General features: G+C 47.7%; 1 protein-coding gene across 4 annotated transcripts; it reads right to left on the reverse strand.

The window, feature by feature from the left end:
- Window positions 1-1906: 1906 nt before the first annotated feature.
- ZBTB5 (zinc finger and BTB domain containing 5) lies at window positions 1907-13400 on the reverse strand. 4 transcript variants are annotated; one of them, XM_047699111.1, is made up of 2 exons: window positions 13220-13400; window positions 1907-4280 (listed from the first exon to the last, which is right to left on the reverse strand). In XM_047699111.1, exon 2 carries the CDS (start codon window positions 4274-4276, stop codon window positions 2243-2245), a length of 2034 nt encoding a protein of 677 aa, XP_047555067.1. In that variant the 5' UTR covers window positions 4277-4280; window positions 13220-13400; the 3' UTR covers window positions 1907-2242. The 4 variants fall into 4 exon arrangements, with proteins under 4 accessions (XP_047555067.1, XP_047555070.1, XP_047555071.1 ...); XM_047699114.1 differs by lacking the exon at window positions 13220-13400 and adding an exon at window positions 13045-13109; XM_047699115.1 differs by lacking the exon at window positions 13220-13400 and adding an exon at window positions 12822-13025.
- Between the last annotated feature and the right edge of the window lie 1203 nt (window positions 13401-14603).

The raw sequence follows: 14603 nt of genomic DNA on the forward strand, positions 1-14603 counted from the left end.
GGTAGAAACTATGGATCACAGGAACCCTGAGACTGGTTTTGCAGGGAACCTCTGAATTATTTTTAAGTTTTATAGCATGTATGAGGACACTGGCCCAAAAGCTTGCTTCTCACATGTAGAGACTGATCAACTAAGAGGTAGATGAGAGATTCCAGACTCCATCTAGCAGTGGAGAGGTGGGGCTCCAGGCGCTGTATCAGAGACAGGCCCTAAAGCCAGGTCCACTGAGGCTGAACTGAGGTGAGGCGCAGCCGCCCGGCCCCTCCCCCCCAAGATGGAAGGGAAGGAAGGAGAGTACCCCTGCTCTTCCCGCTGCCACTGGCTCCTCTCCCCAGGCCCAGGCAGGGACTCTCTTATGTTCCACCTTGACCCACCTGCCTCCCAAAGTTAATCTTCCCATAAGACGCTGGTCCCCACATCTAGTATAGGGGTAGATGAGGAACCCCCCCACATCCAATCAGAACACGACTCTAACAACAGCCGCACGCACAACTGCATTTCACACGTGATCCCATTATTAGACTCTAGCAGTCTCTTTCCCACGTCTGCTGGAAAGGAGAGGAATCACAGAAGTTTCCTTTTTGGCTTTCCTCCCTGGGAATCCGTTCACAGGAGATGCTAAGCCTGACTATGAACAATGTGAGTTTATCCACAGACAGATGTGTAACTGCACACACTAGATTAAGGGGAGAAAACGCATGCTGATTGTTTTGGGCTACACGTACTTTGATTTCTAAACAGTTCTAAGTAAGAACCGAAGGACTTCCTTTGATTACGCATAGTGGTTTGGTGTCTCTGAAAGAGCTGTGTAAAACATGAACTCATGTTCACGGAATCCGTGAGCTCTCCAGAGACCCCCGGATGCACACGAGCCCGGGCTCGGCTTTGCACAGGTGCCACTGGCAGCCCTGAGAAGCGAGGCAGCGGAACCCACGGAGGCCCCGGGCAGCGGCCCAACTGTGTCCTCCATCTCAGGTGCTACTGGGTGACTTCCATGCCCTGGGCTCCCAAACTTTCTTACAAAGTCTGGAAAATATTTATCTGGGAATAACACTACTATGTTTGGATTTTAAACAATTTGAAACATTCTTGGTCTTAGGTTGGGGCAACAATGATAAAAGCTCAGGGTCTAGACTTTAAGACTACAGTATATAAAAGTGATAAACCCACGGTGGAAAGGGATTAGCATCATTTTTGGTTAGTTTGCAACAAAAACAGTAATGCAGGCCTGGACAAGAATGCCACGCGGGGCAGGGAGCGCGGAGAAGCAAAGGAGAGAGCGGTCCTGTTGCAGGTGAGATGTGTCAGGCTGGACGGGACCCCAAAGCCTGGACGCAGCGAAGGGTGAAATGTACCATGAAAAGATCCCACAAAACAGGACTCCACATTATTAGAACAAAGACAAACACTAGCTCTTCTCTGACTTCCAAACATGGAACTGTAACATATGTAATACAAGTTGGGTAAAATACCGCTAAAACAGCACATACAGAAACAACACCTTACTTGCCACTCCCTACAGTCCATACTCCATTTACAACTGTGTTTTTAAAACCAGGAAAAACTGTTAAGACATCTAGCCAGCAGTAGTGTTTTCCAAAAGTATGTACATCTAACAGTCCAGAGAATGCTCGCTCTGGACCCAGTGTCAGCACCATCAAAGTGCAGTGCCTGTGACTGCAGTGGAGACGAAAATTAAAAATACAGTACTGAGGCCTAGGCCTAGCTCATGATACACTTTAAAGCATTCGTGGCGGACAGGCATGTCCTCAAGGGCCCTCCTTTCAGACAGGCACAAGCTCGCCACTGGTTACGCGTAAGTGCGTTCTGCATCGCTGTACAGGTATATAATATTCCCTTCAGAGGATATAGGAAAGTTACTTAATGCTTCAGAGTTTTACAAAAATTGCTAAAAAAATTTTTTTGCACTTCCATTTTTAATTTTTTTAATGTGCCACTTTTAACGCCATGAATTACAAACTACTTTCTGACTGCTTTACTCAGCCCTAAGGAAGAACTCGGTTTCAGGGATCATGTCCCTCTCCAAAAGCCTGCATCTCGCTCCGAGAAGCAGCAGCGGCACAAGTGCTCCGCGTGTGAATTCTCCACTTACTAGTCACCGGAATTTGCACGAGCCGTCGGGGGGCCGGAAGCCTCAAGCCCGATGGCGTTCATCACCAACCAGAAGAGCCATCCGCTTCAGTCGGACAACGGGCACCGGCCCGACATCGAAGGGTGGGGGTTAGAGCAAAGTGCTGGGGAGGTTGCTGCTCTGCCAGCGCAGGCACGTGGTCTTTGAGTGTTTATACAGGTGGCTGGACTGACTGAACCTCTTGCCGCACTTGAGGCAGGCGTAGGGCTTTTCCCCTGTGTGAACTCGGATGTGCTTCTTGCAATCCGTCAGGGTCAGAAAAGTCTTGCAGCAGATTTTGCAGGCGTACTTGCGAGCGCCCTCTACAACCAAGACGTTGTGCTCTGACAAGGCCTTCTTGCACTTGGACAGGACATCAGCGGACGCCCTGGTCAACTGTGGAGGGCCGGGCTGCGAAGGATGGCCATTTTCAAATGAGGACGTGGCCGCGTTCATCATTAACTGGGAACTGGCCGAGTTTTCTGGGATCTGTGAGCTCCTGACAGACGTTACGACTGGCATTTTGGGAGCAATGCGTCGGTAGTATGGAAAGTTACTGGCTCCTCCTCTTGGGGAGCCCATCATGACCCTGGAGAAGGAGGAGTGGAGGCCCAAACCAGACCTGGAAAAGTCCATCCCAAACTGTTCTCCTCCTTGGTAGCCTGAGGTCTGCACGCAGGGCAGGCCCATCACTTCCTGCATAGGCCTGACGAAATGGGAGTCTGCAGGCTCGCTGAACGGGTTCTCCACGTGAGAGCCAGGGGCCGAAGAGGGCCCGCCTGCGGGCCCAGCCTCTGGACTCAACAAATAAGGGGCCTCCCCCTCCAGCCTACAGTCACTAGTAGTGTTTGGGATATTATCATCATTGTTCTGACTTGCACTAAAATTACTCCCTCTGCTCTTGTTAAGAAAATTTGAAATGCTGAAAGTGGATTTGTGCTCCAGGTTATTTGTGACTTCCAAAATATGGATGTCACCTACCCTGTCCGTGCTAGACTGGGGATCTGAAAAACTCCGATCGCTACTTTCAGGGCTGAGGTCTATCTTCTCGGCACTGACCACAACCCCTTCCACTTCCACGGATTCGCTGCCTTCTGCTTGGGAGGTCACATCGCTCACTTCATCCTGAGGCTCAGGAGAGCTCAGGGGCTCAGACTTAACCACCACTCTCATGTGCTCCTTCTCTCCAAGGCCAACCTCGGGATTTTCACACTGAAAACCACTTTTCTCGGCGGCAGTGTCCTGCTCAAAACTAGTCTCAACCTGAGTTGCACGAGAGGCCATGGACAACTGGGCCATGTTGCCAGCAGTATTGTCGGACTGGCTGGGCACCTGGGCGTCTTCTTGAGCACCAAAAGACTGGTCAAACATGATGGCACTGTCTTCCTGGTTGTCGGCCATTCCGTCAGCCTTAGGGTTGTCCACGATTTTCAGGGAATCGGGTGAAAAGAACTCCTCCCGAGAATGAACCCCTGATGGCCCGTTCTCTGGCGTGACATCAGCAATGGCAGACTCATCCATGGCAGGCCGGAGGCGCTGCCTGGCCCGCTCCTCTGCGGACTGCTTGCGCTTATGAAGGCGTCTCATGGGGAAGGGCGTCCGTTGGTCCAGGTTACTGCGCAGCGAGGAGCTCATGGGGGCCGGCTGCTCCTCGCCGCTCTGGCTGGAACTGAGGGCTGAGCTCACGATACTTAGCCCCAGCTGCTGCAGCATAAAGGAGCGCTGCATGCGGGCACTCTGCTCCTGGACGCGCTCGCTGGGGGGAGACATGGGCAGCGTCCTTGTCGTTAAGTAATGTTTACATGCCTTAACAACAGAGTTCAAATGCAGGTGAGAGGCTGCCAATAAGACATCCATAACGTTGCTCTCCCCCAGCATGAGCGTGGAGGTGTACATCATGTCAATCAGTGCGGCAAAGGCCTCCGCTGTCACTACCTCGCTATCCAGCTGGATCATGTTCATGGTCTGATCTCCCTCTGCCACCGAGAAGAGGGCTCGGAAATGCGTGCTGCATGCCGCCAGTACTGAGCGGTGGGCTTTAAAATGTCTGTTCCCCACGACAATGACACAATCACAGAGCTGCCCGTGAAGTCTCTGGTAGTTCAGCTGCTGGAAGATCTGTTCAAAGTGTCCAGGAAAATCCATGATCCTATAGAAAGAACAAAGAAAGAAAGCATTAAGACCTTAGAAAAGCTGAAGCCAAAGTCAGAGCACAGAGGATGTGATGAAAAGAGACATGGACAGCCAAGCTTGGACCTTTTTTTTAAAAAAAAAAAAAAAAAAAAGATTTTATTTATTTGACAGAGCGAGATCACAAGTAGGCAGAGAGGCAGGCAGAGAGAGAGAGGAGGAAGCAGGCTCCCTGCCAAGCAGAGAGCCCGATGCGGGACTTGATCCCAGGACCCTGAAATCATGACCTGAGCCGAAGGCAGAGGCTTAACCCACTTAGCCACCCAGGCGCCCAAGCTTGGACCTTTTAAAGCTTTTGATATTTCTCATGATGGCACACAGACTAAAAACCTGTCAAATAAGGAACAAATGCCAATTCAGCTAACAACCCTGGAAGCAAGAAGACACATGGTATCAGCCACTGGCTGTTTACGGGCTCCCCTTCACTCTTCGCAGGACCCATTTTTAACTTAGGGACCCATGTTAGAAAAGACCAAAGTGTAAGTGGTGGAATGGCTATCCCATGGACGTGAATTACAATTCTGCATTCCCTAAGGACAGTGAATAAGCTCCATAAAATTCCAGTCTTTTAGCAACCTTAAGAGTGAGAGGGGTAGATCAGTATTAGTGGGTAAGGCTTCCAGTTACAGAGGACGGTAGACTGCACACATGCATTTGCCCCCATTAAAAGGAGACTAAAGTTTTTGGATTTGCTGTTTTTTCAAAGACACAATCCCACAAGGAAGAGAACGATCAGTAGCATTTTGGTAGCAGGTGAGCAGGTAAAGGAATGAGTGCGAACTGACTCAGCATGCCCGGAGAGCTAAATGCAAACCTGGCAGTGGAGAAAACCACCTGACTTACATAGAAGCCCCCCACCCACCCAAAGGCTCAGGAATTGGCTGCAGGGGTGCCAGGGGAAGAAGACTAAAGGTGGTGCCAAGACAGAAGGACTGGCTGGAAATCTAATAAACAACCTACTGGAAGCTCTAGGAGAGCTCTTATGTGCTGGGCTTAGGGACCTACCTGCATCCCCACGACTGTGCTAGGGAAGCAAAGAAGAAGGGTTTTGTTTTGTTTTTTCTGTTTTTTACTTCTCTACTGACAGGCTAGTTGCTGATTTATCCACCTAACAGGATTATGCATAAAGTGGGTTGAGATAATTCACAAACGGGATATCAGACTGCTATCAGAAAAGGAGAAAGACAGCCTACATGAGACATGAGGCAACAAAGTGATCTGGTCAGTATAAAGGACAACCCAAACCTAATTCATGTTTCATGTTCTTTATAAAAACTAGTCACTTGAAATAAGGCAATGTGTAAAGCAGACTGTACTTTCCAAGAGGCCTGGCCATACTAAGATCACCCATCAGCATGCTTTCTTACAGTGTGACACTGGCACTCCTCTCATCGAGAGGTGGGGTCCGTGTTCATTCGCCTTGAAGCCAGACAAATCTAGGACTATGGCAGAAATTACAGTGTTTTTCTTCCATTCCCACTGACTTGGGAGCTGGGTCATAAAAGGCAACAGAGCTTTTGCCCGCTCTTTCTGGTTTGGTCTTGGAACCCAGCCGCCCATGCAGCAAGGAAGCCTAGCTGAAGCCTAGGTGACAGAGGGCACTCACTCCCAGGCAGGAGTGTGCCTTCAAGGTGACTTCAGCCCCAGTCACGGTCTGACTTCAACCCCATGACAGACCCTAAGAGTCATCTAGCTGAGCCCAGGCAACCCCTAGAACTGTTCAAGGTAGTAATAAAATGATTTTTGTCTCAAGCCATTGAACACTGAATGGAAGTGAGCTGTTGTTACACAGCACCAAGTGACTGTGGTAACATGAAGCTTGTTAATGCTTCCTCACAGATCAACAAACACTTTAAATACTACCTCCAAGGGACACTTTTTCTTGCTGTGGGGCGGGGCGGGGGGAGCGGTCAGCCTACTAGGTCTTTGGGGGAAATCACTTCTCACCCATTTTTAGTGCTTGTGGTGCAAACCAGACTGCCCTGAACCTCTGAGTTTCAGGAGTGAACAAATAATCCAGGGAGATCTGGCCCCATGACTCCGGTGATTATTTCAGAGATGGGTATGTGACCCCAGCCATGCCAACTAGCGTCTGCCCTGGGACTCTCTTCACCCAGCTTGCAAGTTACAAGATAGATGTGAGTCTAGCATTGATGGTGGCCATTGTTGTCTGTCTAAAAAGGAAGCCCATACAAAAGAAAGCAATACCCCCAAAATAATGTCCTGATGACAGCAAGACCCTGGGATCCAGCCATGACTGTAAGTCCCATCACCCTAGGATTTCCTATTTCATGAGCCAGTGAATTCCCCTTTTATCTTAACCTGGTCAAGATAAACATAAGGTTTAAAACAATTTCAGAAAAACCTAAGTAACATGGCTATCTTAAAACCTTTGTGGATCTAGAAGGGGTATTAAAAAAAATTCCGTTAGTTTGGGAGATATAAAATGTGTTACTTTCAGCTCTGATGGAAGAGAATCATGAATCAAGATCATGGTTATTCAAAACTCCCAAGCATATGTAGCCAACTCAGAGGTCCAGTGTAAAAGCCATAAAAAAGAGCTTGAGCTGGAAAAATATGTGCTTTACCAAGAGCTATTGTCTGAAGCCTTCATGCCAAGGAAAAAAGCTTCAGGTCTCTTTAAAGATTTCAAAATATGACAATCTGAGTCTATAGAGTTGGAGGAGATACAGCAAGTAATCTACCAATTTGTATATGTCTGACTCATAGCAAGTGTACACTACGATATTTGTTATCTGCAGGAACAGATTTTTAGTAATTTCCAAACTAAATATAATTAAGAAAATACACTTATACCACTGCTCATTTTATTAACATGAATAATCAAGAGCTGTTTTCTCAATAGATTTACTTTCCTAATAGTGCTTTACTTAGACTAATAAAAAAATTCATTTGTGTTCTAGGAGAACAAACCAATTAATAGCACATTTTAAACTATTTGACTTATATATTGACCTACCTACATGCTTTTCAATAATATACTGACTTGGTGAGGAAAAGCACACCCACACTCAAATACCAACTAATACCGTATCGAGTGATTTGCTGCCTGTATACCAGGCAGGCCCTGCAAAGTTGCCACCCGCAGGAAGTGTCTTAACAGTCTAAGGGATTCTTAACATTCAATATCCCTAATCTAGATAAGACCCTAGCAGAAAAGAATAACCAAAAAGAACTTTTCCTCCACTTTTAGAGATGATATAAACAAAAATAAGTGTAAGCGAACGAAACTAGGCAAGGTCCCAGACAAGCAGTCTAGGATTTCTGACAGAGCTCCAAGTCCTGGAGTCCTGGAACGTTTGCCCATTGTTCTGATTTGACTAAGTGGAAGTAGGGAACAGCCAGGACTAGGTGGGCACACAGGTGCCCAGCGTCAACCCCAGACCTCGATCTGTCAGCATTGACTCATTTTATCATCTCTCTGTTTCTGCTCTGGCAGGGCTGGCTCAGAAACTGGACAGATTAGGTCTAGGAAAAAGGGACTGTATCAAGGACTAAAAAGTGAGCATGAACTCAAGCCAGAGCCCGATCCCTTACCATCTCCCCTACCCTCCAACTCTCCCTGCTCTGCCACCTTGTTTTCCAGTTCAAAATTCCTGGGGATTAGCTGACCTAGAACTTCATGATTCTGTTTGAATAAGGAAATGTGTTAGTGCCCTACTTACATTCCTAGTGCAAACTCAAAATGCTGTTTCTACTAAAACAGCTTTTTGAGAGTAGGGATTGCATTTTCTCTCTCCCCCCGCAAAGTGTCTGGTACACAGCTCACTAAATGATTTATTGAATGAGCACGGACTGTATAATGATGAACAACAACACCGTATTGCCCAACAGTCATTTTCCTGAGGGTCCCAACTACTCTAAAATCAGCCAAAACTCACAAAAGTCTCTGAATATCCAAAATAAAGATCAAAGCCTACGTATGAAAGAGTTCCTCATAGGAAAACCCCTCAAGCATTTACATAGTCTTTTGTCTAAAACAAACAAAATTCAAGTTTTTCTAGTTTCCTAACTGATTGAAGATGAGCAACAGCAATTCCAGAATGAGGGCAAGAGGCAGCTCCGCGTTGACAGCTGCAAAAAAAGGGCGACAGCTGACCCACTAAAGGAGAAAGGCCCAGCAACTTGGGAGCCCTGTACTGGAGGCGCTGCACAACCCTTGAGATCACAGCAGCCCATGAAGGTGCTTGTGTAACTGGTATACAAATTCATTCATTCCATGTTTGGAAGTGCTTGCTTTGTTCAAGGTTAAGTGCTATGGAACAGAGATTGATATAGCATAGTCCTGTCACAGGTGCTTACTGGAAACACGACACCTACAAATAACTATTACCAAGTGGAGAGCACTAAGTGCCCCCTGAGTTGAAGTGTGCTCAGTGGCTCAGAGAAGGTAGACGTTATTCTTGGTGGCCCTGACAACAGAACTGGGTACAAGTTTGCACTTGGATAAAATGAGCTGTAAAATACATTCCACGCAGAGGCAAAAGTGGGTAGAGGTTTGAGGTGGTGGAGGCAGCGCATCTATTCTGTCTGGAGAGCAGGTAAGGCTAGAAAGGCAGGTCTTGGATAGCGAATGCTCATAACTGATATTAACAATCACCACACGTTGTCGGAAAAGTTAACAAAGAGGCATATAATTTTCAACTGAAACTATCATCACTTTTCAGGTAACTTTAGTAAAAAAAAATTTTTTTTAATTCCATTTTTGATGGCTTGAGCACGTAAGAATCAGGGTTCTTGGTTGCAACAACAGTTTCTAGCTAACCTAAGCATAACAGTAAGCTGCTGAAAGAACTGAAGGGAAGACTGGACACCTGAACTTGAACTGCGCAGCAGGAACAATCTGGCCAGAATGCGGTCTCTGCGTGTGCTGGCCACAGCCACTTCTATAAGAATGCTGACGCTACAGGGGACCGAATCTCCCCTTCCCTTCGTTATTGTTTCAGTTCTCGAATACATGTCTTTTTTAACTTTATGTGAGATGAAATGGAAAGTACACACGAAGTCATTGCGCTGCACGCTAAAATGCAATGCAAGGCAAAGTCCTTGTGCAGTTTCGGAGTTGTAAGCTAAACTAATCGCCTTTTTCATGGAGCACCATTATAACTTGGAAGAACAACAACAAATTATGGTTATTTAAACATTTAGACATTGGGCATTTGCCAGACATTCTTTAAGGAGGAATGAAATGAGCTTGTCATTTCAAGGAAAACAACTTACATTATATTATATATATAATAATACATTATAATATTTGTTGCCTATGATAAAATTTGAGCTTTCAGGTAAAAATTGGAATTTTGGAAAATTTATATATGTCACTGAGAGTTTCCCAGTGCTCAAACCCAGTGAGATCACTGGTGATATTAATAGAATGTGATTTTTTTTTTTATATTATAAATGCATCAACATTTGGAAGATCTGCATAAGCCGGTGAAGGAGTATGTTCCAAATGACCAATGTTACAAAATGTGATGTTAAAAAATAAGTTATGGATTAAAAAAAATCAAAGTGCAAGATACAAACTAATGTATTTCAATGTAACAGAATACGAAAAGTTTGTTGACATGGTTTCAGATTACACACTGCTACTAACCAAGCACTTAAGAAAATACCATTTGCTGAGCTCTGTTCCAGTATCAAAATATCCAGAGTTATTTGAAAAAGCTACTAAAATACTCTTCCCTTTTCCAAGTACATATTTGTGTGACTCTGGGTGTTTTTTGGTATACTTTAATCAAGACTGTATCACAACAAATTGAATACAAAAGCAGGTAAGAGAATCCACCTGTCTTCTATTAACCTAGACACGGAAGAGATTTTCAAAGAAATGTAAATCAATACCACTCTGAGCATCCTGGTGCCCAGATCTTGGTTTCAAATACGATTTTCTAACAAAAGGAACTAGTGCTCTTTGGAGAAATGGCTGATTCTAGTACCGGGGCTGAAAATATACAAGATAAGCCTGCCGTATCTTACAGTGTCAAAAACTCAGGAAATGCTTCAAACAAACAAACATGAAACGGAAGTACGTGAAAGCGACATGGGACCCAACAGAAGCGCTCCCAAAGGCCAAAATTGGAACAACATGAGCAAAAAGATAAATAAAATAGTATTGGATTATACCCCAAATATATAAATATCCATAGATCCATACTGATATAGACTGCTTACATAAATAAATGTAAGCAGAGAAGAAGAGAAGTGTCAAATCTCCTGTGCAGAAAAATTCCAAGTAAATTACATAAATACTCTACCCTCAAAGAGATGGAGCCCAAGTCCCAGCTCCTTGATAGGAGCTGTGCATAGAGCCTTCCTTCCAGGGTACAGTACAATATGCCTATTACAGTACAAAAAAATCAGTACTCCCAACACAATTCCTAATCTGTTGGAGCTGTCAGAAAGATAAATCAAAGCTTTTAGCATATATATGTATCACTAATCAAATGAAAGGCTCCCCCCCCCATATTGGACCTTGAGATGAAAAGCCACTATTCACTGATGAAAATGATGAAAACAACTGTAAGAGCCACAGTTCACTCAGAAACAGCTGGTCTGTTAGCATATGAGAAGTTCACATCATACTCAGACAAAAGGTGCAGTGTAGTGTTACATTGCAGCCCACCTGCTACACTAACAAAATTTGGCTCCTACTGTTCAATGTCCATATTTGAGAAATGTTCAGTACAGTAAAAGAGAAATATGTTTAAAACTGACAGAGAAGTATTTGTTCACAACAAATATATATTTAAAAAATACAAGTTGAAAGCTAACACTGACTCAATATCTTAAATTTTCTTTTTCCCTTTCCCAGGAGAAGCAGGTAAATTCAAGATACGTATGGGCACTACAGCAAGCTTTGTCTCACTCTACGTAAGACAGTTTTAAGCTGCACCCCCACAGAAGAATTCCAATTCAATATAATTCATGTTAAGTACTTTATTTTTTTTTATATTTTTAATTTTATTATTATTTTTTAGGGGAGGGAAAGGCAGAGGGAGAGAGAGAATCTTAAGCAGGCTCCACACCCTGTGCAGAGCCCCACCCAGGCTCAATCTCATTGAGCCTAGTCTGAGATCATGACCTGAGCCTAAATCAAATTGGGCACTTATCCAAGCCACCCAGGTACCTCAGTGCTCAGTACTTTAAGTATTAAAATATTCGGATGCATTTATTATCAAAGTAATTTTTTTAAATGACTTCACCTTCTTGTAACAGTATTTCAACAAAGTCTCTTTTGAGAGCACTGATCTCTAAATTTAGGAAAACACCCTACTCTTAGATGCTTTTCTTCCAAATCTTATCACATTAAGAATTTTGCTAGAGCTACCTCAATTAACCAGAATACAGCTTGCCAGCATCCCCAGCTAACTACGTTTTGACAATTTTTAGAACAAAAAGGAGCACATCAAAAACAAGACTTCAGAACTCTAAAAAGTCTGGGTTCATTTATTCAGCAATACACAAAGGCCCAGAACAGGTCCCCAACCAGTTAGTCTTACCTGGCAGGTCACCAAGCTGGCAGTGGTGCCCAGGCCAGTCTTCCCAAGTTTGCTGGAATTTCCAGCTGGAGTTAAAGCAATAGCAGCAGGCCTTCCCTTGGTTTAGGAGCCATTCTCTAAAACTTTTTTTTCTGCGCAACTGGTCACTTCCCCCACCTCGGCTCTTTTAGCTTGCTACCAACCACCCTCCGCTCGGAAATCGCAGGATTAGCAAATGAAAGCAAGCTCTGGAGAAGACAACTAGGCGGCCAGTACACCTTTTTAGTGATCTAAGGCTCAAGAGTCCGCGCAAGGATAACAAATCATCAATGACTAGCGCATAGCAGTCTCTTCAACCTCTAAAGATCCCAGTATCTTCTACCTACTACAACCAAAAAGTATATGAATGTTTTAGGGGCAAAGTTTTGTCTCCAATTTTGAAGGCGAAGGGTTCCTTCTATTCATTCAAATTAACCAGAACCGGAGCATATTACTTACTGATCAAGACTTTACTGTTCTTTTCCGTAAACATTTTCTTCCGAATAAACACTTAGGATTTGTCTCCTTTAGAGAACTTAGTTCCTTACAATACTCTCCACCAGGGCAGGACGCAGACTGACTTTATAACAACCTTTTCCCCCCTGTTTTTTTGTAAGGCAAAAAACTGACCTTCCACCCTCCCCCCTCCCCTTTAATTCACTGCCCGATGTTAACATTTACGTCCAAATCTGTCCTCCAAAAGGGGAAGAGGGGGAACGGCTGTTTTTACCGCTCCAACCCCCCACAGCTCCCAGCACGAAGGCTGGAGAAAGTGGACATTCAATAAACGCCCAGAAACAGTTCAGTTCTCAGATAACAAGCTGGGGCATTCCAAAAGACTGGCTCCACCCCCGCAGGGTCAACCGTCGGTCCCCGACTCCAGACCGCCTTGGTCTCGCTCGGGTGAAAGAAACCTCGACGCTCACAGACCCAGGAAGAGGGCAACGAAGCCACCCGACCCCGGCCCGCTGGGCGGCAGATCCTCTGTTAACCCGCCGGCCTGTAGGTCCTGGGCCTTGCCCACCCCAGCCAGGCAACCAACGCCGCCAGCCCGCTTCTCCGTGGGGGCAAGAGCCCCCGCCCCACCCGGCAGACAGCCTGGCGTCGGGACCTGGGGGACGCCTGCGCAGAAGAACCCGCCTCCCACCCGCCTGGCCCCTCGGCTCCGAAGGGTAACAATACCCCTTCAGAAAGACCGGCAGGGTAGGCGGGGGTCACCGGTCCGCGTCTGCGCGCGCCCAGACGCCTAGGAGCGAGCCGGCTCGCGCCGCCCGCCTAGCTCTCCCGGAGCTCAACGGTCTCCACGTGAGCGCGCCCGCGCGCTCCACCGCCGCCGGTGCTGACAGGGTCGCCTCACCTGAGCCGGGCTCCGCCCCCCTGCTCGCTGGAGGAGGCGGTGACCCTTCTCCGATCCGGCCTGACAGTGTCGGAGGAGGCGGGAACGTCCAGGCCGGCGTCTCCGCGATGGGATTTCCTACCCCTTCCGCCCACCCCGCCTCTCGTCTCCCAGCTCCTTCAGCCCGTTCGCCGCCGCACTCTGAGACCACCGCGGCGGCGGCCGACAGTAAACGGAAGTGACGCCCGCGAGAGAGCCTACTCCGCTCCATTCCTCCGGCCCCAGCCGAGCTGCAGCCAATGAGAAGGGGCGGGGGCGGGGCCGGGGCAGAAGGGCAGCCAGCCGGCGCGCGGAATCCGGAGGAATTTACTCGGCACCCCCCGGAACGCCGACCAATCGACGGCCCCAGGAGCTCGCTCTGTTTACTACCGACCGAATCCATGAGCGCTGTGACCAATCACCATTTGCCTTACAACACGTAAAACTGTTATCAAACGCCTTTTAAGGCGGGATTTATCACTAAGCGGCTCTAGGTTTGGACTGTAGAAAAGAGACCGTGGGCTTCAGCCAATCGAGAGCCGTTATGGTTGAGGTAAGAGGGTTTTCCGCCTCATTGTGCCAATCGCAGTCGCGGCTGCCTGCGGTCTGCGCGAGCCGCGAGCCGCGAGGCCAGGCCGCAGGGGAGTGTGTCCCACCATTGGCTGGACCTGAAGGATTTCCCCACCCTCGCGGCGGCTGGCCGCTCCGTGACCGCCCGCTCGCTCCCCGAAGCCCACAGCCGCAGCGGGCCGGGGCTCGAGTCCCTCCCATCTCGTAGGCTTTGGGAAAAATAAAATCCCGAGACGCTGTGTGGTTGAATTAGGCCAAAATCCAGGCTAAAATAGCTGACCCAAAAATACGGTCCGTCTGACAGCACTTGGGTGCGATCCCACCCCACGTCCGGTCCCGGCGGCGGCGTCTCCCACCGCGGGTGCCCGAGGAGTCCGGCGGGGGTCCCTTCGCTCCGCGGTCGGTGCTGCAGGTGGGATCCGCCTGCCAGCTCCAGAACCGAAGTGCAAGGCTCGCGCGGACTTACGCGGGACGCTGTCAGAGGAGAGCCGGCTCCGGGGCGGCTCCCGAGCTCCCCGGCAAGCTCGGATGCAGAGCCCGAGCAGCCTCCCGGGGTCGCCGGGCGCTGGGCGGGGAGGAAGCCCTCCTTCCTCTGTGAAGAGAGAAGCAAGCCCTTGAGGGGCCTTCCGGCGGGAGCTGTGCGTGGCTCGGGAGACAAAGGCAGGCTGGCGATCGCCGCTGGGTTCTTTTCGGGGTGGGGTGGGGCGGGGGTAGGGGGAGACTTTTTAAAAAATGGAACACCCCATTTCTTCAGAACTCAATACCTAAGTACCATCATGGCTGATCCATTCATTCG

This window comes from Lutra lutra, chromosome 13, assembly GCF_902655055.1.
Source record: "Lutra lutra chromosome 13, mLutLut1.2, whole genome shotgun sequence".
NCBI lineage: Eukaryota > Metazoa > Chordata > Mammalia > Carnivora > Mustelidae > Lutra > Lutra lutra.